Source organism: Mchenga conophoros, linkage group LG12 (genome assembly GCF_057382185.1).
Source record: "Mchenga conophoros isolate Kocher_MC1m ecotype Shallow Benthic linkage group LG12, M_conophoros_male_GT1.1, whole genome shotgun sequence".
NCBI classification, from domain to species: domain Eukaryota; kingdom Metazoa; phylum Chordata; class Actinopteri; order Cichliformes; family Cichlidae; genus Mchenga; species Mchenga conophoros.
Window position 1 is genome coordinate 18,516,498 of NC_140537.1, and position 25,123 is coordinate 18,541,620.

At 39.8% G+C, this 25,123-nt stretch overlaps 1 protein-coding gene across 3 annotated transcripts in view; it reads left to right on the top strand.

The window, feature by feature from the left end:
* edil3a (EGF like and discoidin domains 3a) overlaps window positions 1-23,205 on the top strand; it is a 132,071-nt gene extending 108,866 nt beyond the window's left edge. For all 3 annotated transcript variants that reach the window (XM_085294147.1, XM_085294149.1, XM_085294146.1), the window contains 2 exons: window positions 4,041-4,196; window positions 20,246-23,205. In XM_085294147.1, the coding sequence (XP_085150273.1) occupies window positions 4,041-4,196; window positions 20,246-20,395 (306 nt within the window). In that variant the 3' untranslated portion in view covers window positions 20,396-23,205. The remainder of the gene's footprint in view (window positions 1-4,040; window positions 4,197-20,245) is intronic.
* Window positions 23,206-25,123: the final 1,918 nt, after the last annotated feature.

A 25,123-nucleotide genomic window follows, 5' to 3' on the forward strand; every position in this document is an offset into this window, starting at 1 on the left:
ACAGATTTTAATTTGTTCTTAATTGCATCACACGTGCATTTTTCTCTGACTGCTGAACTTGACACAATTCAACTTGATTTTTTCTCAGCACTGCCCTGGTCTCCTTACCAGGCCATGTGCTATTTTATCATGCTACCAACTGAGTTGTAGTAATATGACAAGATGTTCACGTTCAGCGTGATCACATGAAGCATACAGTGCATTGTTTAAGTTTTCATGAGTAAGTAAACAAACCTCCTACAGGTATGTGGAAACTTCCTGTAGACAGAAAAGCACTTTTTAATGTTCTTGTTGCATCTTTAAGCTTTAATGATAGCTGCCCTGTTGTGGGGTTCATGGGCCGTAGCACTATCCGCCTCATGACTGTGAGTTGAATTCTGAATTCTGCCCTCTAAATATACAGTATACACAAAGACACAACACCTCCCTTAGGCTGCAAAGATTAAACGAGTCTTCGCTGCATACAGTTAAATCAGCACAGCTGGACGAAGACTGTTAGCAGGTTGCTGTATATGTGCACGTACTGTATTCATAATATAGAAAAGCGGGACGTATTCGGCTCCTTATTAAGCTTTCCTCTCGCTGCATTAATCTTCTTTATCCTGCAGTGGCAAAACCATTTCAATACAAACAGGACATTTAAATACCAACTCATAATGAGCGGGAGCGGGAGAGATAAGTGTTTCTCTGACAGAAGTGTACAAACATTTCCACTTTGCACAAAGCCATCAAAGACAAAGTACAAATAAGTAACTGACCCTGTCAGTTACTCCCTATTACCTCTGCGGCTCATGGTTCTGGTAATACTGAGAGCTTAGATATGAGATGAATCTAATTTTGTAATCTCAGACTCAGAAAGCCAAATCCTAAAATAGATTCTCGTGTTTCACTTCTCTGTAAATTGTACGCCACAAGCATTCAGAGATTGCTACAAAGACTTCACACGCTCCTAGTTTGTCTGGGTTAAAAGCTTGTGGAGGAGAGAACGGGGTTGAGAGCGTGATGGAGGAAAGAACAGAAGGTGGGGGCTGGAGGAGAGGCCGTGCTTTAACAAGCTTATCTCGCTCCCTAATGCAGTTTGGGCCATCAAAGCGTTGAGAGGCAGGGACGCTAGGGGCGGCTGTATTTTTTGACCGCTACCTGTGACAGCAATTACTGGTTCCCCTTTAAGCATGCCTTTGTTTGGTGGCAGACTTGAATGCTCGGGTAGAACAAGATTACCTCAATGTTTTGCAACTGCAGCATAATCAAAGCCTCACAATGCCATGCCCCTCTGAATCAACCGAGCTAGGTCTGCCACCATTTCTTTCTGGACCCTTTATTCAGGAGGTGGCTTGACATTATTTTCATTATAACAGTGTTGGGTGTTTTTTTTTAAAGGTATACATCACAGGCAAATATTCCACAACACTTCCGCAGCTTCTCTTAGAAACAGCAATGAGAACTGTGGTGCATAAAAAAAACGGAGGTGTTAACAAAATTCATTTAGAAGTGGAATTTAATGAATAGAGCTTTCACGACAATTAGATAATGCATCCATAGCACGCTACTGTATTCGCTAGTTGCATACCTGTGCTTCAGGTATTCAGTGAAATAAATGTCCCACTCCCAAACCTTTGTTCTGCTTTCAGTAGCTTATCATCTCACATATGTTGGCCGAGTTAATCCCTTTAGAGATAGTGTGGCCTTACCTTGGACCTTCGGTGCCATAAAAAACTATTTGCCCCCTTCCTGATTTTTTTGTTTTTTTACATATTTGTTACACTTAAATGTTTCAGATCGTCAAACAAATGTGAATATTGGACAAAGATAACCAGAGTAAATACAAGGTTCAGGTTTTAAGTGATGATTTCATTTGCAAAGGGAAAACATTATTGTTATGGCCCGTCTAGGGTTAGCCAGACCACAACATAAGGGTGATCCATCCTCGTCAGATCTCAAGCAGCCACAACTATTAGTTTAACTTTAGTAATTAAAATTTGTTTGGAGATTAAAACAAATGAAACAAAAAACTGAGAAACAGGGAAGGAGACAAAAACTTCTTCACTGTAATCCAAACCTGTGTCTGCTTATGTAGCATAGCACACAGCACAGTGTCATCATTTAAAGCCTCTGTAATACCCAATACTAAGATTTGCTGTCATCTCATTTGCATTAACGCTAAGACAAAACTGTCAGGGTTTGGGGTTTAATTGTAATTTTGATTTTGTAAGATCACTTCCCTGCTCTTTCTTTAGAGCTAATTTTCCCCCCTCTGCGTATTCATGTCATTTCTTTCAGTTTTATTTTACCAAACTTTCTTTTTGTCTGTTGTTTGGGGGGTTTTTTTTCCCTTCATTTGCATCTTGCTTACCTGATAGTTTTCTGTGCATTTACAGTCCAGTCCCTTGTTGGTTGTGTCAGCCTTTGTGTGTAATCCTAAACTGCATTCCTCTATTTTGATACTAGTGGTTTTTTATTGTGTTCCTTGCAAATTTAGCTTTCGGTTTACTTGTTTTCTTTGAACTTTGTTGAACAACCTTCCGGAATTTTATTTATCCCTTTGGCTTGTCATTAAGGCTTAGGTTTTGCAAACTACCTGTCAGCCTCCAGTGTCCTGCATTTGTGTGTGTTTGCATGTGTGTGTGTGTGAGAGAGAGAGGGTTTTTTTTTTCTAACTCGTCACAACAGATAATGCAGTCAACTGGAAAGTGTTTTGTGATGTGCCAAGCTGCACTGCAGGGTTCTGCAACGTGTCAAAACCAGGAGACGGAGTGACGGAGTATTTGTTTAATCTATGAGGGGGGCATTTTTTTTTTTTTTTATCAGAACAGTGTGACACAGTATAAGTTGGCCTGTGACCAGGCCAATTAGTGTGATGCATGGTTGTCTTGGTGTTGTGTACAGCATATTCAGCAAAAGAAACAACTCTGCATACTTACATTTCTCTCATGCGCTCGCTGCGCCTCTAAATTTTGCTGCTATCTATGGCACAGCAAAATGTCAAGTTGAACCCGGTATTTCATCCTCTATTCATAGCAAATTGGTGCCACGTTGATGTATGTGCTAAGTAGAACAGCTTTACTGTTAAATTTGAGCTATTTTGTGTAAAGGGGGTACCAGCCTAAAGCAGCTTCTTTGATATCACCTACGCAGTGTTGTTATTATGTTAGTTTGCTGTTTATCTAATATAAAATGTCCTCGTTTAAAAATGGAAGATGGAAAAACAAAATTTCCTTTTTATAAAAAAAAAAAAATGTGTGAATTGCATGTTAAATAACAAGAACAATAAACTTTTTTCTGTTGTTCTACAGAGTTTTCAGGTTTTCATTGTGTTAAAGGGGTCTCACATTACACACCCACTGATTCCTGAGAAAAAACAAACTATTTATTTAGTAATACTGCACTTAAACCTTAAAGTTATGCATGGCTTTGCTGAGGACTAGATTAAAAATTACTTTCAATCCCTTTCACTTAATGAATGCAATATTTATTTAACATAATTATCATGGTGGTAAAATCTCGCCCCAAAAAGCTTGATTATCATCTCCTTGGTTCAAAGTGTAGCCTGTATCCTGAAATTCTTCTTAACTTCATTTTTTGTTTCAGACCAACAGTGTTATGTACTTTTGAATATAATAAAGCATAATTGAACATTAAAAAGCCTATAAATGTAACAGTTTGTGTATTTACTGCCTGGAACCCTTGCGCAGTAAATTGTTTGCAACAAATGAGAACCTATTAAAAATTAACCCAAATGGAGCAGTGTGGGTCTCAGAAGCTGCTGCAGCATGCAATTTCTGTTTTGCTGAGGCGAGATTGTGGACTTAGCCTTGTTGTTCAATATTCTGTGAATAATTGAAACTGACTTGACTGGCGCCCGGTGTCTTTATTCAGTAAATCCTCAGATAAAATCGAAAGGAAAAATGCTGACTTAATCCTGAAAACTTAGCATATCTGACACTTTGCTACCTGAGTTTGTTGAGCAATCGAATTTATCATTCTGGTTTTGCCTCTCCTTCTCTCTGCTCCCATCCCTCCTTGGGCTTTGCTCCTCTCAGGTGGACTTGCTTGTGCCAACCAAGGTGACAGGTATCATCACCCAGGGAGCGAAAGACTTCGGCCATGTCCAGTTTGTTGGCTCATATAAAGTCGCTTTCAGTAATGATGGAGAGCAGTGGAATGTATATCAAGATGAGAAGCAGGGCAAGGACAAGGTAAGTTGCTTTTACACTACATATTGATTTGATTGGTTTTTATTTTATTTTATTTGAACGAAGGGTCTCACTCAGCCAAATAAACCTGAAGCAGACAAAAACGTAGCAAATATCAAAAAGATGTGTAAATGTGTTATAAGGTGTTAAATTGTGAAAATGTTCATCTTGGAAGCTGTCTGTTTCTCCTTTCCATTTCCTCTTAGCATCTTCTTATCAGCGTCTCAAACTGAGCTGTCCTGGTCTGTCCTGGTCTGTCCTATTGCCTTTCTCTGGTTTGAGATCAGATAAGACCACCCTGTCAACCTGGCCAGGCCGGTGCTATGCTGAAAATCTTGTTTACGGTCCTTCAGCAGAGTACAAATGTCCATTCCAATCGCCCACAACAACAGAGACAGTGCAGAGCTGCAGCGGGCTCTTTGTTGATATCAGGGAACCTGCAGACACAGGCTAACAGCTAAAGCTGGAGCGTCTTGTCTTTCAGATACTGATTGCAAGACAATCTGTGTTTACTTTTCGATCTTGCTGTGCTATTGAACGATAAGGCCTACCTCTTCATTCTGATTCATCCAATGCTGATGTGTCGAATTCAAGAAGCCAAATACGCTTAGCATGAAACAGCTTTGGGATAATATACTGTATACTTTGTTTATTCTCCAGTCTAACTTAAATCCATTTAGGCTTTGTAGATGATTTCAAAATATTTAACATTTTAAAATAGTTACAATAGTTAAATTAGTTTTCAACTGGAGATGACATTTGTATTAATAAATAACTGACTCATAACTATTAATGAAACAAAGTCCAGTTGTTAAAATTTGTGAATTTGGTTTTGTCAGAACAGCCCTACCTTAGTTCTTATTTTTATGCATATTTATCACACATTTCACATCATCGAACTAATTTTGATATTAGACAAAGATAACTGGAGTAAATGCAAAATGCAGATTTTAAATGATGATTTCATTTATAAAGGAGAAACCACTCTGCCTCTATGCAAGCAAGTAATTGTCCCTCTTTGATAAATCATGAATTAACTGTGATTAACCATGTTTTTGCTTAGCTAAGTTCCATGTCATTAACCACACCCAGGCCTGAAAAAGAAACATATCATGCTATGATCTAAAGAAACAGCTGAGAAATAAATTCACTGACATCTATCAGTCTGCAAATGGTTACAAAGCAATTTCGGAGACTTTGGGACTCCAGCGAACCACAGTGAGAGTCATTATCCAAAAATGGAGAAAAGTTAAAACAGTGGTGAACCTTCCGAGGAGTGGCCGGCCTACCAAAATTACTCCAAGAGCGCATCGATGACTCATCCAGGAGGTCACAAAAGAACCCAGAACAACATCTAAAGAACTGCAAGCTTCACTTGTCTCAGTTAAGGTCAACGTTCATGATTCAACAGTGAGAAAAAGACTGGGCAAAAATGGCATCCATGGGAGAGTTTAAAGAGAAAACCACTGCTGACTTAAAATAACGCAAATGCTCATCTCACATTTACCAAAAACATCTTTGATCTAAAAACATATGGGGAATGATTCTGTGGATTGATGAGACAAAAGCTAAACTTTTTGGAAGCTTTGAGTTTTGTTGCATCTGGTGTAAAACTAACGCAGCATTTTATAAAAAGAACATCATAGTCTGATGGTCTGAGGCTGCTTAATCCAATTGAGATGTTTCTGTATGACATTAAACAGGCCATTCATGCAGGAAAGCCCTCCAGTGTGGTTGAATTAAAACAATTCTGCAAAGAAGAGTGGGCCATAATTCCTCCACAGTGATGGGAAAGACTCATTGCCAGTTATCACAAATGCTTGATTGTAGCTCTTGCTTCCAAGGGTTGACACAGCCAGTTGTTAGGTTCAGTGGCCAACAGCTTTTTTTTTACAACGGGCTAAGGCTAATTTTTTTCCTGTAAATTAATGAACTAATCTTTAAACTGCATTTTGTATTTAGCCACATTGTCTTTGTCTAGTATCTAAATTAGTTTGACGATGCAAAACATCATCACTCATCATCATCACATCTGTTTGAATCATTCTGTTTTAGCTCATTTATTGGTCACCTCCCAAAAAGTCCATCCTCCTCTGATTGGTCAGTGGGCATGAAGAAAGTCAGACACATAGACAGTATAAAAGATGGAGCTGGTTTCCAGATCTGAACAAATGAAGCTAATGCATAACTGCCCTTAAACCTGCAGTTTTTTGTAACGGCCACCAGGAGGCGAGAGCTGTCCTCTGCAGGAGCTGTTGACATTTTGCTAATGGGTTTATAGTCAAAGTCATTTCAGGTTATACTGCATAATTATAAAGCATTAAGTCTATTTATTACATTTTGGTGTCAAAAAGGAAGATTTTTCGAGATGTGATCACTGGATACTGAAATGTGCTTTAGCAAGTCAGTTTGAAAATACCAAAACGGCTTGAAACAGCTTATCTTTTGTGCTGTCTATGGTCAGGCAGCTTTGGTGAAGTGCTTCACCACCTTAACTCAGGTTAGTTTCTGCTAACAGAAAACAAGTCGTTTTAAGTGTAAATCACGGCACATTATGTAAATGATTGTTTTGTCAGCACAGAGCAGAGGTTGAAAAATATGCCAAGCGGCAGGTTTCCAGTAGTCTTAATGTGTTACGCTGTATGTCTCTATTTTATGCTCTGTTTATTGTCTGACAACAGAAACAGAAAACTGGGAATATTTTCAATGGAAAGTCATCTCTATTAGAGTGGCTAGTACATAGCTTTGTGCCATTCTACCATTAAACACATGGTGATTGCCTTGTTATTGCTGCAACATTGCCATCAGAAGTAAAACAGCTCAGAAGCTGTGAGAGCATGAAGACTCTTGTGTTCACCGTTGCAACCAGCAGCAGAACATTTGGTGTGCTTTGTTCATAGCTGAGATATTTTCGAGTAAGAATTAGCAGAAGGTACTCTAGCGAGGAATTGATAGTGGACTGCATGGCATCTGGCTGCATGTGGATTTAGTTGAAGCACTTGTTTGAGAGTGTACCAAAAGAACTAGGTAAGTAGCCATTATGCCATTGTGTTACTTAATGATGAAGAGAAGTACCATGTTTCCTGGGAGAGAACAGCATGGAATTCTTTACATGAATAAAGAAAGTATAACAGACAAATAAAACCTCACAAGGCATAATTTGAGCACTTTAATATCTGAAGGCAGACTGGAATTTTTGGATTCAGAATCTGTATTCCAGTATATACATCTATAAGTGATTTTTTTAAACCAATAGTACAATAAGACGACACTGAGTTTAACATCCTTTAGTTACTAGTTTTCTGTCATGCTTTGTATCATAGCCCAGCTGTGGGTCATACTCTGTAGTTTGTGCACAGATATTTTCAGGCTTTCTTAGATAAACTGTTTCTGAGCAGTTTGAAGAGGTTACCGGTGCCCGTAGCAGGCATTAAGTTGAGGCAGTGTCCTGTCTTTTTTCTTTTTCTTTTTTGTCAACATATTTTTGAAACACCTTGAGAATTTTATTTTGAATTTGGCACTACTGCTCACTTGCAGCATCAGCAGGTCAAAGATCCCCTCTGTGTAACATTCAATAAAAAAAATTGTGTAACTGTGCTACTGGGTTGAAGATGTTTGTGAAGCATTGAAGAATTATAACTTCCTGCTTCTTTTCAGCAAGATCCATATTTGAAACATTAGCATCTATCAACACGTTGTCTTTCCAAATCAAAATAATTGGCCAAACCGAGAAGATGAAGAATTTAACTTGTTTTTCCTCTCTGAAACTACACACTATTACAGTACATACACAGCAAAACATAACCTCAAATGAGGAATCACTCCCATCACTGAGCAAAATGGAAACACTGATTTAAACTGCAGTGTGACCCACTGATGGAGGCATGCAACCACGAGGGGAGTTGCAGTCTTAGAAAAGAGCTTCCATTTTTATTTGTCTCTGATACACGATAGATCAAAGCAGCGCTTCGTTGACACCAACAGCTGCTCTCAGTTTATCCCCTTATCTTTGCTGGGGATCCAGTGAAGTAGCAGATCCCTGGAAATAATTTTCCATTTCTACAGGTCATATTCTTTGCTTGAGGAGTTTGTAACACCCGTGGTGATCTTTGGCTGAGGGCCAGGCATGCTCACCATGATTTATACTCAGACAATTTCAATACCTTGGAATGAATGTTTTCTAAGCGTCATCTGAGTTAGAACGTGAAAGAAGGAAAAATACTGGTTGTATCTCAAGAGAATGATACATTTATTTTTAAGTCTAGTTTCAGCTCCACATTTTTTTGTTCTCTCCTGTGTTGTTATTGCTGTATAATTCAGAGAAGAGCTAAGACTATACCGTCACTCCGAGCATGTGTGCTCTGTATTAGAGGGCGGGCGTGTTTTGCAAGACTTCAGCAAATGTCAATCAGTTTGTCCCTTGCTGGAGCCAAGTGGCTATTCAGATGTATGATTCTTCAAGGTGTTTTCCCCCTTCAGTCAGCCGAAGCAGCCATTAATGCTAGAGGACACATTTGGCTGTTAGACTCCCGAGGCTCCTCCTGCCACACCACAATGCTTGACTTGGCAGGGATATACTGTGAAAGTTTGTGTGTGTGTATGTCCGTGTGTGGGTTTGCCTATTTCCAACACAGTGGTAGAGGCTTGTAAGTATTCTTCTCAGCTCCCCCCTCCAGCTCCTGTGTGGCAGAGGCTGCAGGCAGTTAGATCTAGATTGAGAGAGGAGACTCTGTCAGAATACAGATGTTGTCAAAGCAGGGCCCAGCGGTGCACGCACAACAGTATCCCTCTACAAAATCTATAGAGTGCCCTGTTTGCCTTTTCTTTGTACACCAATCCCACATACTGCTGTACTGCACTTGTAACTGAGACAAGTAAGAGCAAAGTCCATTGTTTAAACATAATAGAATAGAATAGAATAGAATTCAACTTTATTGTCATTGCACATGCACAGGTACAGGGCAACGAAATGCAGTTTGCATCCATCCAGAAGTGCTTTAGTGATATAGATATATTACAATATATATTAGCAATAATATAGATATGTGAGTATATTACAGAAATGGGTCTATTATGGTATGTTATAATGTACACGGTATGAAGTATGTTGTGAATATTCTATAACTATAAGTATGTACAGGCTGTAGTGAGTACAAGCTATGTACAGGATATGAACAGGATATAAATATGAAAAACTATACAGAATATGAAATAAATAACTTTACAGAATCTGGGATATACAGCTATACAGAAATGGGAACTATGCAAGTTGTAAACAGTTGTAGGATTAAAGATTATCGAATGTACAGAATGATTATTTACACAGATCTATACAGTAGTGCAGTTAAGATAAGTGAGATATAATTCCTACAGAGGCTATATAAAGTGCTAGTGGTTGTGAGTGGTGGTTCAGTCCATGTTATTATTGTGTTTGAGGGTACAGTTGTCCATTGTGGGTGTGTGTATGTTCAGTCCATGAGTTTAACGTGGGTCAGATGTCAGGAGGCAGAGTTCAGGAGTCTGACAGCTGTGGGGAAGAAGCTGTTCCGGTACCTGGTGGTTTTAGTCCGGAGGCTCCTGTGGCGCCTCCCAGAGGGCAGGAGGGTGAAGAGTCCATGTGATGGGTGACTGGGGTCTTTGATGATTTTCCCAGCCCTTTTCAGACACCGCTTCCTGTAGATGTCTTTTATGGCAGGAAGTGGTGCTCCGGCGATGCGCTGGGCAGTTTTCACGACCCTCTGCAACGCCTTCCGGTCCGAGGCAGAGCAGTTCCCGTACCAGACTGTTATACAGTTGGTCAGGATGCTCTCGATGGTGCAGCGATAGAAGTTCACCAGGATGTCTGAGGACAGGTGGTTCTTCCTCAGAGTCCTCAAGAAGAAGAGGCGCTGGTGAGCCTTCTTGACCAGCTTGGAGCAGTTGGTCGTCCAGGTGAGATCCTCGGAGATGTGGACTCCCAGGAACTTGAAGCTGCTCACACGCTCCACAGCCGTCCCCTTAATGTGGATGGGTGGATGTGGGTCAGCATTCCTCCTGTAGTCCACGATGAGCTCCTTGGTCTTCTCGGTGTTAAGCAGCAGGTTGTTTCTGTCGCACCACTCAGCCAGACGATCCACCTCCTCCCTGTAGGCGGCCTCATCGTTGTCACTGATGAGGCCAATCACCGTGGTGTCATCTGCAAACTTAATGATGGTGTTGGAACCATCAGCAGGTCTGCAGTCGTGGGTGAAGAGGGAGTAGAGGAAAGGGCTCATCACACAGCCTTGTGGTACACCGGTGTTCATTGTGATGGTAGATGAGCAGCGGTTATCCAGCCGGACATGTTGGGGGCGGTTGGTCAGGAAGTCCAGTAACCATTTGCAGGTGAGGGAACTGATACCCAGGTCTGTCAGTTTCCTGATGAGTTGTGAGGGGTGGATTGTATTGAATGCTGAACTGAAGTCTATAAACAGCATTCTGGCGTAGGTGTTGTTGTTGTCCAGGTGTGAGAGGACAGAGTGCATTGCGATGGAGACTGCATCCTCTGTGCTCCTGTTCCGGCGGTATGCGAATTGGTGGGGGTCCAGGGTGGGGGGGAGACAGGATTTGAAGTGTGCTAGGACCAGTCGCTCTAAGCACTTAGTGATGATGGGGGTGAGTGCTACTGGGCGGTAATCATTGAGGCAAGATGGGTTGGAGTTTTTGGGTATCGGGACGATGGAGGTGGATTTGAAGCAGGCCGGTACCACAGCGTGGGCCAAGGACAGATTGAATATGTCTGTGAGCACTCCTGCAAGCTCCCCAGAACACACTCTGAGAACACGCCCGGGGATGCCATCAGGGCCTGCAGCCTTGTGGACATTGATCCTGCTCAGCACCGCTCCTACATCGGTGGGGGAGAGAGTCATAGGTTGGTGGTCTGGCGTCATGTCTGCTTTGGTTGTGGTTGTGGGGTTCCCTCGCTCAAAACGAGCATAAAAGTTGTTGAGCTTGTTGAGGAAGGAGACATCAGAGGATGCGGGGGAGGGTTTGGTGGTCCTGTAGTCTGTGATGGTCTGGAGTCCTTGCCACATGCGTCGGGGGTTGGAGTTGGAGAAGTGTTCTTCTACCTTCTTTTTGTAATGGTGTTTGGCTTTTTTGATGCCCTTCTTTAGATTAGCCCTGGCTGTACTGTAGGCGTGTGCATCTCCTGACCTAAAGGCAGTGTTGCGGGCCTTCAGGAGGAGACGAACATCTCGGTTCATCCAAGGCTTCTGGTTGGGGTACATGGTGATCCGTTTCTGGGTGGTGACACTGTCTGTGGTTTTGGAGATGTAATCCAGTACAGATGAGGCGTACTGGTCCAGGTCTGTGTGGGTGAACATATTCCAGTCTGTGTTTTTAAATCTGTCCTGGAGCACTGCGTCTGTCCCCTCTGGCCACACTTTAATTGTCCTCACAGCAGGTTTCACACGTAATTACACTGAGACACATCCATAATCCTACATATCGGCTAAGCTGGATTCCCTTTCCGCACGTGGGTCACTATGTTACCTTGTCCTGCACCACCGCTCTTGCATTGGTGTCAGTATTGAAACAGTCCGTCGATGGGTTCAATCAAGCACAAAAGTAATTGATTTATGTTTAATAGTGTTTTACTCAGGTGACCTGGGTTAATTAGTCATCAGAGCCTTCAATTCCATTCAGGTCAGAGGGTAACTGAATACTAGATGGGTTTGAATACCGACATACCTAAAATGAACCCATGGTAGTAGTATTTAGTAGCTGCGGTCCACTGTGCACCTCAGGATTACAAAAACACATAACTAGGTAACGTATTGCTGACCCCCTCAAAGACTGGTCTCGGTGTGCGTTTCAGTTTGATGCAGCGTGACTGCCTCTTTCTCACCTCGCATGATGCTTTTGACCTTTCACTGAAGACGTATGTGAGTTTTCCTGGTATTACCGCAGGCAGCTCTGGGCAACAAGGGGTTAGAGAGCAAAGAGATCTGAGCGACCTGATTCCTTGACCTGTGCAGCAGGTTTAAATAATGTAGTATGGGCTGAGTTGCAGCTCTAGAGTCGCATAGGGCCTCACCTCATAATGCTCCTGACTGTCAGGAAAATCAATAGTTAGGAGCAGTTGTGGCTGCTGTGTCACTCCGAATGCACACATAGTGACATGTGCTCTTTGTCATTATGCCTTCATTGCTGCATAATCTCTTTGTTTAGTGTGAAGGTAGAGGCAACTAGCTTCAGCATATTTGACTAAGTTTACTATTCCAAGAAAAGTAATACATGCAAAAACACCACCTGATTCAGAGTCTCCTTTTCTTCAGAATTATCAACATAGCTTTGTGAATTTTGCAGCAGTTCAAATAAACTTACAGTTTAGAATAAAACACTGCCACATTGTTAAGTGTTTCAGTTATCCGTGGCACAATTATTAACACTTGGCTTCACCTGTCAGTTGCCAACTCCTTTATTGTCACTGTCACTTCTGCAAGTCACGCATGGCAGGTTGGGCTTGTTTATACTCAGCTACGCATAGTTTGTTTTCTTCTTCTTCCCTTAGAAAACAAATAAAAACTGTCATTTGTCTTCTGCTTAATAGATTCTAATTCCAGTTACAGTAATAACAGGTTCTGCCACTGTTCTAACTCAAGTACAAAGCATATCGATCAATCTGTCCATCCATCCATCCATCCATCCAGCCATCCAAATATCCATTTTCTTAACCATTTATTAAATTCAGGGTCATTGCACGCCTGCAGTCCATCTTAGCTGTCACTGGACAAAAGCAAGAACAAAGGCAGTAATAATAAGTAATTACAGATTGTATATTTAGTAATCTTTTATTAATAACAAAACTCCAAAGATGCTTGAAACTGCCTTAATTTTTTTAAACAATGCCTTTCCCTGTTTTGCTGTGGAATCATATCCATCCATCCATCCATTTTCCTCTGTTCATCCGGGTCAGGTCGTAGAAGCAGGAGCCCAAGCAGAAAAGTCCAGACCTCCCTCTCGCTGGCCAACTCCTCCAGCTTGGCCCAGGGAACACCAAGGTGTCCCCTTGGAGAGATATAATATAATATATATATATATGTGTGTGTATGTATGTATAATATAATATAATCTCTCCAGCGTGTCCTGGGTCTGCCCCGGGGACATGTCCAGAACAACTTACCTTACCTCACCTCATCTCACCTCACCCAGGAGGGAGCCCAAGGGGCCCTAACCACTTCAACTGGCCCTTTTCAATGTGGAGGAGTCGAAGCTCTGCTCCGAACTCCTCACCTTATCTCTAAGGGAGAGGCCAGCCACCATTCGGAAAAAGCTCTTTTCTGCCATTAGCATCTGCGATGTCGTTCCTTCGGTCAGTACCCAAAGCTCGTGACCATAGGCGAGGGTAGGGATGTAGATTGACCAGTAAATCAAGAGCTTCGCTTTTACAATCAGCTTTCTCCTCACCACGACAGACCAGTACAGTGTGTGCATCACTGTAGCCATAGGATTGTTATTTGATCTCCCGCTCCCTTCTCCCCTCACTCTAGAATATGATCCCGAGGTACTTAAACTCCATTTGGGACAGGAACTCGTCTATGAACTGGAGTGGGCACTAAACCCTTTTCCACCTGAGAACCATGGCCTCACACTTGGAGGTGCTGATTCTCATTCTCATGTGAATGAGGTGGCGAGGCCACCGCCTGATGACGCTTGGCTATGCCTAGAAAGTCTGTCCATAAAAATTATGAACAGAATGGGTAACAAAGAGTCCAACATACTGTCGGCTGTGCGGACCAAGCGCTTGCAACAGTTGTATAAGGATCAAATATCTAGTCGGTACCTCTCAGCCTTACGCACTAGCTCAGGCTGTTTCCCCACCAGAGAGGTGAGGTTCAGTGCCCCAGTTGCTAGTCTCGGGACCCGGGGAGTTGTCCTCCAGGGTGTCCACCCCCAGGTGGTGGACCTACAGGAGGGTGGGCCTGTCTCCCTTCCTCGGGCTGTGCCCGGCCAGGCCCCGTGAACTAAGGTCTGGCCACCAAGAGCTCACCTCCGGGCACCCTCCCTGGGCCTGGAAGTAAAATTGCAAGTTTTGTACATTTTTATGCAAAATTTTCTATGTTAGACAAACTGATCAGCATAGGAAAAAAAAAAATCATAAAACCTGTTAAATAACTGGAATTTGGAAATCTGAATCTTTATGTGTGTTTACAGTATGCAAACCTAATGATAACATGCTGTTTATACATTTTTCAGAGACTTCCTTTTCTTGCTCTTGAGAAATGATCCAGCTTTCCTTTAGTTTGCATCAGTCTTTTACATCAGTTTTAGATGTGTTTAACTATGCCAAGTGATTCAAAATTGCATCTTTATGTCTTTCCCGTCTCTGAATGACTTGAAACACTGGAGGGTGTTTGCCATTATCCTGTTGATGTGGAGGAAATCTTCAACACCTTCCCATCCCCCATCTTTTTTTTGTTTTCCTCCACACATTATTTGTCCTTTTATTGTGATTCTTCACATACCCTGTTCCAAAGAGTAGATTTATATACATTGTGTGCGACCTGGCATGTCCCTGGATAGTCTGGCAGACATCTCTGTCATATTTCGATCAGCTGCTGGCTTTATGGCCTCCCTCTTCTGCCTTTTATAACGTGCTACCTAAAGTCACAGTGAGACTCCTGCATGTGACACATTTCTCAGGTTGAAATAATGTTGTCAAATACTAAAAAAGTTGAAAGAAATGCCCACAGAATTGTTTAGAAATGTTGTTCTTGAAGAATCAGCACTGTTGATCAATTAATACTCGTTTTGTGAAACGCATTTATTGTACTACAGTATGAACAATAATTGCCAAATACCACAGAAAATGTAACATTAAACCTCCTGAAATAAATGGGACACTTCTATGCAAGAGCACGTACCAAATTACGCCAGTCAAATTCATTCCTAAGTAATAAGGTTGGTCCGTCTGATGTCTTGATGCTTGTGTTGACTGTGGACTGTACAGTCACTAACAAAGACCAGAATGTGAAGTATTTCTTCATAAATGTATCTGGTACCAAAATACAACCCTAAGCTGTTGCATACTCTCTTTTCTGACAGTATATTTTTGTTTCTCCTAACTGAAAGGCAACGACCGAGAGGCAAGATGGGAACAGAGTTCAGGAAAAGTTCATTCCAAATGCTCTATAAAATTCACATATGTTTAATCTTGTGTAGTCTTCTTGTTGAAAACCAGAGGAATCATAAAAAATGTGTTATTGTACAACTTTTGGATCGTTATCATCCTGAAAAAGCAAAATAAGTGATTAAATTCGGATGCAGATGGAAAATGACTTATGTGATTGACTCATTAGACAGAAACTGTGTAAATCTGTTACACATTGAAGTACGGAACAATAGACAAAAGGAAACCTAAAATATAATGCTTTTTTTTTTTTTTTAAGCACTCAAAAACAGCAGAACAAAGAGACGGAAAAGACTAGGAAACTGACAGAGAGCAGGATTCCATGTGATGTTGTTTGCACCAGATACAAACCTTGTCTGACTACAGTCTAAGCTCTGTGCTACAATATAGATGAGAAAGAGAGGGGAAGAGAATGGGTTTCACTGAAGGAGGAAAATGATAAAAAAGAATGTAGAATGAAAAGGTGACCCAAAAATAAGGAAAGTAATGAAAGAGTACACCTGTCACCTTCAGCTTATGTTCCCATTAAGAGTAACTCACACAGGAGCCAGAAAATGAAAACCATAGGGGCAGACATGCTAACTAAAGAATTAGTCAGAGACGAGTTAATCGAAACGCACCTGGTTAGAAGAGAAATAAGAGGTTTGATTGTCACGCCATTGTGCATTGATTGCAGACCATAATGTCTTATATGTCCATCTGTAAATAGATACCAAGTGAGTCATGAGAGTATCTGATATTTTAAGCCATGATTTATACAATAGCTTTCTCTGTAATTTGAGCAGTATAGTATCTTTCATGCAATATTGCATGAATATCGTTCATGCAATATTGTATTGCATGAACTTTGAATGCAAAGCTCCTCTAGCAGTGTCCGAGAAATAAACTGAGGTGATGAAAATAAGAATAGCATACCTCGTTAAACATTGTTAGTGCAGATGCTATATAATTATGTATAATTAATAGTAGCCTAAACCTTTTGTTGCATTTTCTTTGACAGTAACTACTTCTAAAAAATGCTGTAGATGGATAAACTCAGTATTTATTGAAATGTAAGAAAAGAACAATAAATAAATTTCAGCTTTTCAATTTTTCACATTTAGTTCTGTCCTCTTTTTCTTGCATTTGTTTGTCATGATTATCAAATTTTTGAGTTGTGCTATTTGGAAAATAAAAAGATTCAGAGTTTTTACATTGTACAGTTACCATTGCAATTTTCTTTGATCTGACAATACTTACCTCATTTTCTTTATTTCATTTTCACTCTCACGTATTTCCTGCCCATTTGATCAGATCCCCCTGCCCTCGTTAGTATCAACTAGAGCTGGGCGATATGAGATTTTTTCATATCACGATATGTTTTTTTCATTTCAGTCGATAACGATATCTATCACGATATAAGCCAAATAACTATATTTGTAAGATTTAAATGTGCCGTTGCTCACAAGTAAAATGTGAAATAATCAGCAGCTTGGTTTGATTTAAATATTTATTTCTCATAATAAGTTCAACAGGGTAGATGTACTTAAGGAACATGAGACTTTTTCAGATAAATAAAGGCAAATATTGCAAACTACACAAAAGGCAGCCACTAAAGCATTTAAGTTTCAAAATAGAACAAACAAAACAGACTAAATTGTCAATTCCACTTAGAAACAAAATATTAATTCTAAAAATAAATCTTAGTTTGTTTTACAGAAGAACAGACAAAACTGACTAACTTTTGTCAATATCAAATAAACTGAGAACTAAAAGGAAATTCTCAATCTCTCCTTGTTGTATAGCTGAGCTTTTCAAACAGTTTTAACAGTTACTTTAGTCTGACAAAAGCCGAATGACGAATTAGCGCTTCCATTCAGAGACTGAGGCTACGTCCACACGTACACGGGTATTTTTGAAAACTGAGATTTTCCGTTTTCGTTTTAAAAAATAATCCCGTCCACACATAAAGGCAGAAATGAAGGAAAACGCTGCTATGAACATGCCAAAGCAGCAGGTGGCGCTAGATTCCTAACCGTGCAGAAATGTTGGCCAATCAGAAGTCTAGACGCCTCGGTGGGAAAAAGTAAACAAAGCTGCGGCATAGAAGCAGAACCGAGTCGTATGTGTGGAGGGACAGTAACTGTGTGTATATGTAAGCATTTAAACACTGCAGAGAGTAGAATTAACAGTAACAGTATTGTAGAAATTCATTTCACCGAAACAATAACGTGGCGCACAGTGTGACGCATGCACCACTTTATTGTATTTCCAGACTTGCTTTCGGCACAATTTACAGTGCACGCTACTCTGTTTTTTGTCAGACTTGAAATAGCTGAAATACCTTCACACTACAGAACTTCTATGGCTCTTCCGTTCGACAATCTCTCCGGCATTGGAACCATCATCTGTTTTCTCTTCGGTCACGCTCGGTTGATTTTTCTAGTCGGCACACTCATTTCCTCCATTACGCGCTGGCTCCATTACCCGCTGGCTGCTTCCCAAACAAACACACGTGCGGCTTGGCACTTGTGCTGTACGTAACAAGTCACGCGACGTGACGCTGCGGCTGTGATTGGTTCGGCTCTGCGCTACTTAATTTGGATTGGCTGACCTTTTTTTTTTTTTTTTTTTTTTAAGAGGACAAGAGCGGCGAGGTCTATCGCGATAGCTTAATTTCTCTATCGAGTAAAAGTTATATCGCGATACATATCGTTATCGTTCTATCGCCCAGCTCTAGTATCAACCATATCCAGTAACCCTCTTCTCCTGTGTTCCTTTTCCCCTGTGGCAGCTAAACTCAGTGTTTTTGTGTCTCACATTCCAGCTGTTTCTCCTCACATTCTCCTTGTAGTCATTAGATTGTACTGTTGTGTTATTGATACTGCTGTTGTGTAGCACTTTTTTTGGGTGGGATACAGCCAGATTTATTTGGACTGTGTAGCAAACTTTGTTGCAAGTAAAGACCTTCTTATTCAAGCTGTCTGAGAGTGACTCATGCATTTGAGTCGCATCTGTTGGGATCCTCGTTACGGTTCCCAGTTGACTTGACAATCTTAGACTTTATACATAATGGTTTCGAAGCGACAGTTCCCCCATGTCTAATATGACAATGATTCGCATTCGTTCTCTGTGTTGAATGCGTAATTTATATTGTGTACTTTGATTGCACAGTTATTTTCTCATGTATACCGGTGAACAAGAAAGCACTTTGCCTCGTGTTTTTCTATGCATAATTTGTCCTATTCAAAGTTATACTGGCTTGCCTAAAACAATCGGCTTTTCATCCTTTTCATTTAAGATTATTTTACCCGATTGACTAGAAAACAATTCTGCGCTTATGTTTGATGAGGACATTTGGATGTGCAGAGGACATTTATACAAAACCGAAGCTGGTGCTTAATACTTAAATCTTCAAATCTCCTCTCTGGCCTGGTGTTTTAGAAAACACTGTACAGTCTGTGAATATTTGGTTGAATCACACAGTCTGAACTGTTTTTTTTCTCCAAAATTCTTAATGCCACTATGAATATTTGAAAGGGGATTAGATGAGTATTTACTCAAAAGATGTGAAGCCCCATTTCTAGCACCTGCTTGGATTTAGCCCACTGATTTTTTCATTCCACACAACACCGAATCCCATTTCATCCCAATTACGCAGGCATAATCATATCTGTTTAATTGAAATGATCATATTCGTCAATGAAGCACTCCCTGTAGATGCATTTCTCCTTAATATACTTCATTGTACAGTCTATTAAACACACACCAAAGCTTGTAATAATTAACAACAGAGCATGCATACCAGTGTGACAATTATAGTTGTTTGTAATAGCTGGTCAGTCACTGACCTGTTTATTTATGGTTCACCTTAAAGTTCTTAATTTTCATTGAATCTCTATGAAATTATATTTTCCCAAAACTAGGGTGATATGGTCTGCAAAAAAAAATCATCTCTCAACAAAAAAATGTGAATTAGACAGAAAGAGACATGCAGATCTACTGATGTATCAACAACTGTAACCAAAACTTTGCGTTTCTATCAATGTTAACAAAATCCCCAGCACCACTGGCTGCAGAAACTATGTTCTCTTTGGAATTTTAGATTCAATGAAATGTGTATTTTTTTAAAGACCACTTTAAAAAAAAATTACAAGAAGAAACGAGGGGTAGTTCGAGACTTTTGCACACTGTCGTATGAATGATGGTGACTATATGAGGAGTAGGCGTGTTCATTAATATCTATCAGAATGCATGTTATTCTCTAGCACAACATGTAATGACTTTTATGGAGCCAATATTGAAGAAAACTGCAGGGCTTTTTTTTAAATAACATTATGCCAAAGCCAAAGTGAAGAATTCAAGACTGTGTGGCAAAACTGAAGGAAAACAGCACCAACAAGCCTGAGGTGCAGGCTACTTAACAACATTCAGTAAGGAGGAGAAACAGCAGCTGATGTTTTTGACTAATTATGAAGGTGGCACTTCCAGCTGTGCCACTCTAACAATGCGCAATCTTCCCCAGGGGGGAAACTGTTGATATGTTCGCATAGTGCATAAAAGAAACCACGAATAGGACTGAGTTGTGGGAATGTTCTCTTTCTGGTCATGTTTAGATTGAAATTCTTATTGGCTGCACTTCATTCATTACCAGTTCAAGCATGAGGTCTTCAAGGTAACAGTCTGTAGAAATCAAATGAGAAATGCACCAAGAACGTTTTGCAACCCCCTACCGAAAATACTTTTGGTTGTATGTGTGCGTGATTTCTCTCTTTGTCTTCACACATGACGCACGTTGAAGCATGTGGCTAGAATATTGGACATGAATATTGCATTTCAATTCTTTCCATGGGGATTTGTTTTTGCAGAAACAATCGAGTCAACTAACCATTAACAGCCATTCATGTTGTCATTTTTCCAGGTATTCCAAGGGAACTTTGACAACGACACACACAGAAAGAACGTGATAGACCCGCCTATCTACGCTCGGTTCATTCGGATCCTTCCCTGGTCGTGGTACGGCAGGATCACTTTGCGTGTAGAAATACTCGGATGCACAGAGGAAGAGTAAACCCTTTCCTTCATCTTTCTGCCCATCGCCCCTTGTCCCTTGGCATACTGGAGTGTCTCACAAAGTACTTCAGAAATAAACTGTGCAACCTGTAAAAAGAAATTGATTTCCAATGGATTTTTCAAGAGTATGCGTTGGTTGTGATGGGTTGCTGTTTGTTCTTTTGTACAATGATTTAAAACCTGCCCCTGCCCCTGTTTGTCCTTTTGTTTTTCCTATTTAAAGCGTGATCTTTGTCTTTTTATTCCTCTCAAGATTTGCCATCCTGTTTGGAATGAACTTCTATAATATATATATGGGAGGGGTGGGTTTGGGGGTGGTGTCAGAAAGGGAGTCTCCCTGTGGTTTTAACTTGTTGCCATAGAAGCTATTGTACAGTGTCACTTTTTAACAAATGTGTGAAATCTGTCTGTTGTGCTTCATTGGACATGATTAACCAGCTTCATGCCATGACTAAACTGTCTAAATGATCATGTAGATGACATGTTATCTCATCATCAAATGTGTTTTTACTTTGAATACAGCACCTCCTCAAGCCATGCCTTTTCCCTAATGGACACTGGCATTACATCATCAATCAAAACACTGCTAAAGCTCTTGTATTATATGTAAAAGACTAAGAAATTGCATGGTGCGTGAACTATAAATATATATTATGAGAAATCATTTAAAACCTCCAGCCCTGAAAGCAAATGAATTTGATTTAGAGACCTATTTTTATGTGCATTTTTAAATAGTTCTGAAACATTACAACACACTGCAAAAGCTTAATAAAGATGACTGATATGTGAGACAAAAAGCAAGCGCTGCAGTTTAAAGTGGTTCTGCAGCACTGACACTGAGGCTTATAAGGTTGTATGTAGTTGAAATGTTAGCTCACATTTTTTTTAACATTCGATTATTGCTAGATGTAAGATTATTTGCTATTATTGTTTGTTTGCCATTTTGCATTTATTTTATTTTGTTTGGTTTTTCAGTCTCAGCTGTTAGATTCACAACATGTTTTTAATGTCCTCGTGTTGTCTTGGAGATCTAAGTCAAATCAATTAAAAAAGCTCAGGATAGATGTTATCCATATTAACCCACAGCGCATATTTTTGGCCTCCTAGTTGAAGATTTCTGTGTTATTATTTAAAGAAAATACCACATGAGTGAAAGCAATTATTGAAAACATCCATATATGCATAACTCAAACGCTGAAAGCAGTTTCTTAATATCCTTAATTTCTTTGGCTTGATAAGTGAAAACCTTTAATTAATTTCCTCATTTTCAAAAGACAGGAAAATTGCTCATATTACTATCGTCATCTCAGACCTACAATGACCAGAGTGACAGAACAGAGCTGTAAATTAATTATGGAAATGGAATAATAAGCTTTTATTAAAATACTGGATTAAAGTATAGGAATAAAATATTAAAATGCTTATATGTGTTTCCACTGTTGCTCTCTGCATTTTCAAATGGTTGCAGGTTGCTAAACATATTTAAAGACTTGCAGTTTTTACTGTATGGTTTCTCTTGTTGGCTACATCTGCAGTAAATGAACAGCAATGTTTAGCCAGTTAAATAAATGGAAGCAAACAAACCCTGAGGTATTGCAGTAGTGTCAGAGCTTGTGGGCCTGTATCGGACCTGGATTGCTCAAGGGTTTTCCACTCTTGGCTAGTTTTTCCAAAGCTCTCTAGTGCAACAATAAAATCCAAAAGGAGCCACTTCCGCTTTGATACTCCATGTTTCACTTCAGCCTTGTCAGCTTTCAGGCCCATAACAAACCCTTCATTTTATATTTTCAGAATCTAGTTCTGAAAAAGAAAGTGAGAAATTTACAGGAATTCTGTACTGAAATAACTGCATCAGCCTTTAACAGATATTTTGATGGCATGAATGAATAAAAATAAAAATCCTCTAACATTATTTTTTAACTTAATTCTGCAATGTGAAATGATGAAAAGTACAGAAAGACATCATGAATGCTTCTAGACAAAAGGTAAAAAGTCTGAAATTAAAAAAACAAAACCTAACAATGAAGTTACCTAACAACCAAGCATAGGCAGTAGTGTAGGTTTGGTAAATGGCAGTGTGATATGATACAGTATGCTATAATGGACCGGATGTGTGTTAAGATGTTATTTAAGTGTTACGTATTTGTGTAAGTAACATCGAAAGTCTGCTGTAGATTACCTATGTGTTTCTTTTTCTTTGTCTTTGGAGTGAACTGGTGACTCCATTGACACTTCATAGGTTCATGATCACAGGACACACATAAGTATACGAGTATCTCTTGTATATTTTACATATTCTCTGTGATTCTTTATCGACAAGTATCAAGTATTTCCAAGATCTGCTCCAGTTTGTCTTTGTAGTTAATTTGTCGTGAGCATTTATGACAAAGCAGGTGTGCTGCAAAGCTTTGTGGAATTTTGCATGATGATTTGAAGCGTACAGTACAACAAGGATGTCCACAGGCACATTGTGTTCTTGCATATCATAAAGATCTAATAGCCTTTACTTTGTATTCACCATCAGTTGTCTTGTGCATTGTAAAACTGAAGCATCTCACGGGTCCAAATGGGGAAAAAAATAGAAACTCATCATGTCTTTGTATTTCAGTGTCAACTGTTCACATATTATTTCTTACTTCCTCAATCTCACTGTCACCCACTATCTAGAAAATGTACCCATCATAATAATAGTTAGGTTCAAGCCTGCAGAGGAGAATCTAAAACTCTGTACAGTGGAAAAAAAAAGACATTGCTTCAAAACAAAAAGTTCTTTCAGTTTGACAAATAAAAACATATCTGTGAAAATGATACGTTTGCTTTGTGTTTTTTGAAATCTTTGATGCCATTGATATTACTTTAGTAGGAAACATAATAGCTTCAAAAAAGAGTTTCCCACCTTTCTAAAGGCTGGGAACGCAGCATCCACACAGTGGAGCACACAAGTATTTCAAAGAGAGAAAGTTATCTTTGCTTTTTATGTTTTCTTTTTCATTTTAGCATCATAAGTCTTTTGCTGTTTCACTGTTGTTACAAAATTAGTTCAATTTCAAACTTCTTTCAATAGCCACAGCGCAACAGCCTTTTTTCCCAGGATGTGTGCTATTTCACAAAGACACACACATACAATGAGTTATACAGTGAGTACCCCTTATGTCAAGGATAAGACTCAATACCTATGTGGAAAATAAAGATTTGTTAGTGTAATTGTCAGCTGTGAATGGACTGGTTTATGATTTGTGACAAACAATTAAGTCTCAAGGTTCAACAAACTGCATACATACAATCCCATTAAATAAAAACCCAATCACTAACTGAGTGTACAATATATATCCAGGCTTTTTGATGCCATTTTAGCTAAAAACAATGAAATATTATTATTATATTATATCATTAGTTATAATTTAATGTTTTTGGAAATGCTTTTTTGCTTTCAGTAATACATTCATGTTTGGTCACTATGTAGCCAGTATTCCTGTATTAGTATTAATAGCAACCTCTTGCATAGTCTGCAAATAGGGAAACAATTCAAATGCTTACCAGCACAAACATTACGAATTCTTAGGATATTTAAACAAGGCATATTCCAGGCAACTACTTTTCCATTTCATTGAAATCCAAGAAAAAAAGTTAGACCAGTCGATTTGTCAGAAAACTCTAAGAAAACACTGACATTGAGCAAAAAAAAACTCTACAATTAACTGGTAGTATCTAATATTATGGTACAAAACAATTATTAGTAACAAAAAAAATAAATTGCAGTAACAAGTTACAATGGGTATGACATGAAGCTGCTGAGCTAGCTGTTTCCATCCTCAGTGTTCAGTTTACAGTAATGGATTGGATTTATATAGCGCTTTTCAAGGCAACCAAAGTGCTTTTCAATGCCACTATTCATTCATTCTCACATTCACACACTGGTGGAGGCAGCTACAGTTGTAGCCACTGCTGCCCTGGGGCAGACTGACAGAAGCGAGGCTGCCATATTGCGCCATCAGCCCCTCTGGCCATCACCAGTAGGCAGTAAGGTAAAGTGTCTTGCCCAAGGACACAACGACCAGGACAGAGAGCCCAGGAATCGAACCGGCGACCTTCCGGTTACAGATACGCTTCCCAACCCCTGAGCCACGGTCGCCCCAGTACAATCATTGCACCTATTCGTCCAATTTTTGGCATTACTGCCTTTGCTGTTTTCGTTGTACCAGCAGCTACAGTTTTGGAGGAATGTTTCAGAGTTGACACCAGCTGACAGTAGCAGTACAAACTTTGATCACTCCCACTCAGCATGCAGCAGCAACAAATGCAGCACCACAATCACAGAGCTACCCGAGCGGCATAAGACCAGCACATCCATGAGTAACATGGTAATCATTAGTGAAGACCTTGTGCTGCTATATGGCCATAAAAATCATCGACAGACATCAGTATTAAAAGCATCAGCCTTTTTTCTTTGCCAAGGTTGATGACTTTGACTGGATTTTTCATACCTTATAGAATTTTACAGTTTAAAAATACTTGTTGTAATTTGTGATGCCTCCATTTAAACCAAAGAATAATTATGTTTCTGCTCCCATTTCTTGTCCTCTGTTGCCTTGCTGTTTCCTGAAAGAAACATGTGCATTGGACCTACTCATGCTATTTGTTATATTACGACTAAGCAGCAAGTTGCACCTGTGACGTTAGTAGAATAGTGGCACCCTCATCAGTTCTGCTTGTTTCCAACCCCCCA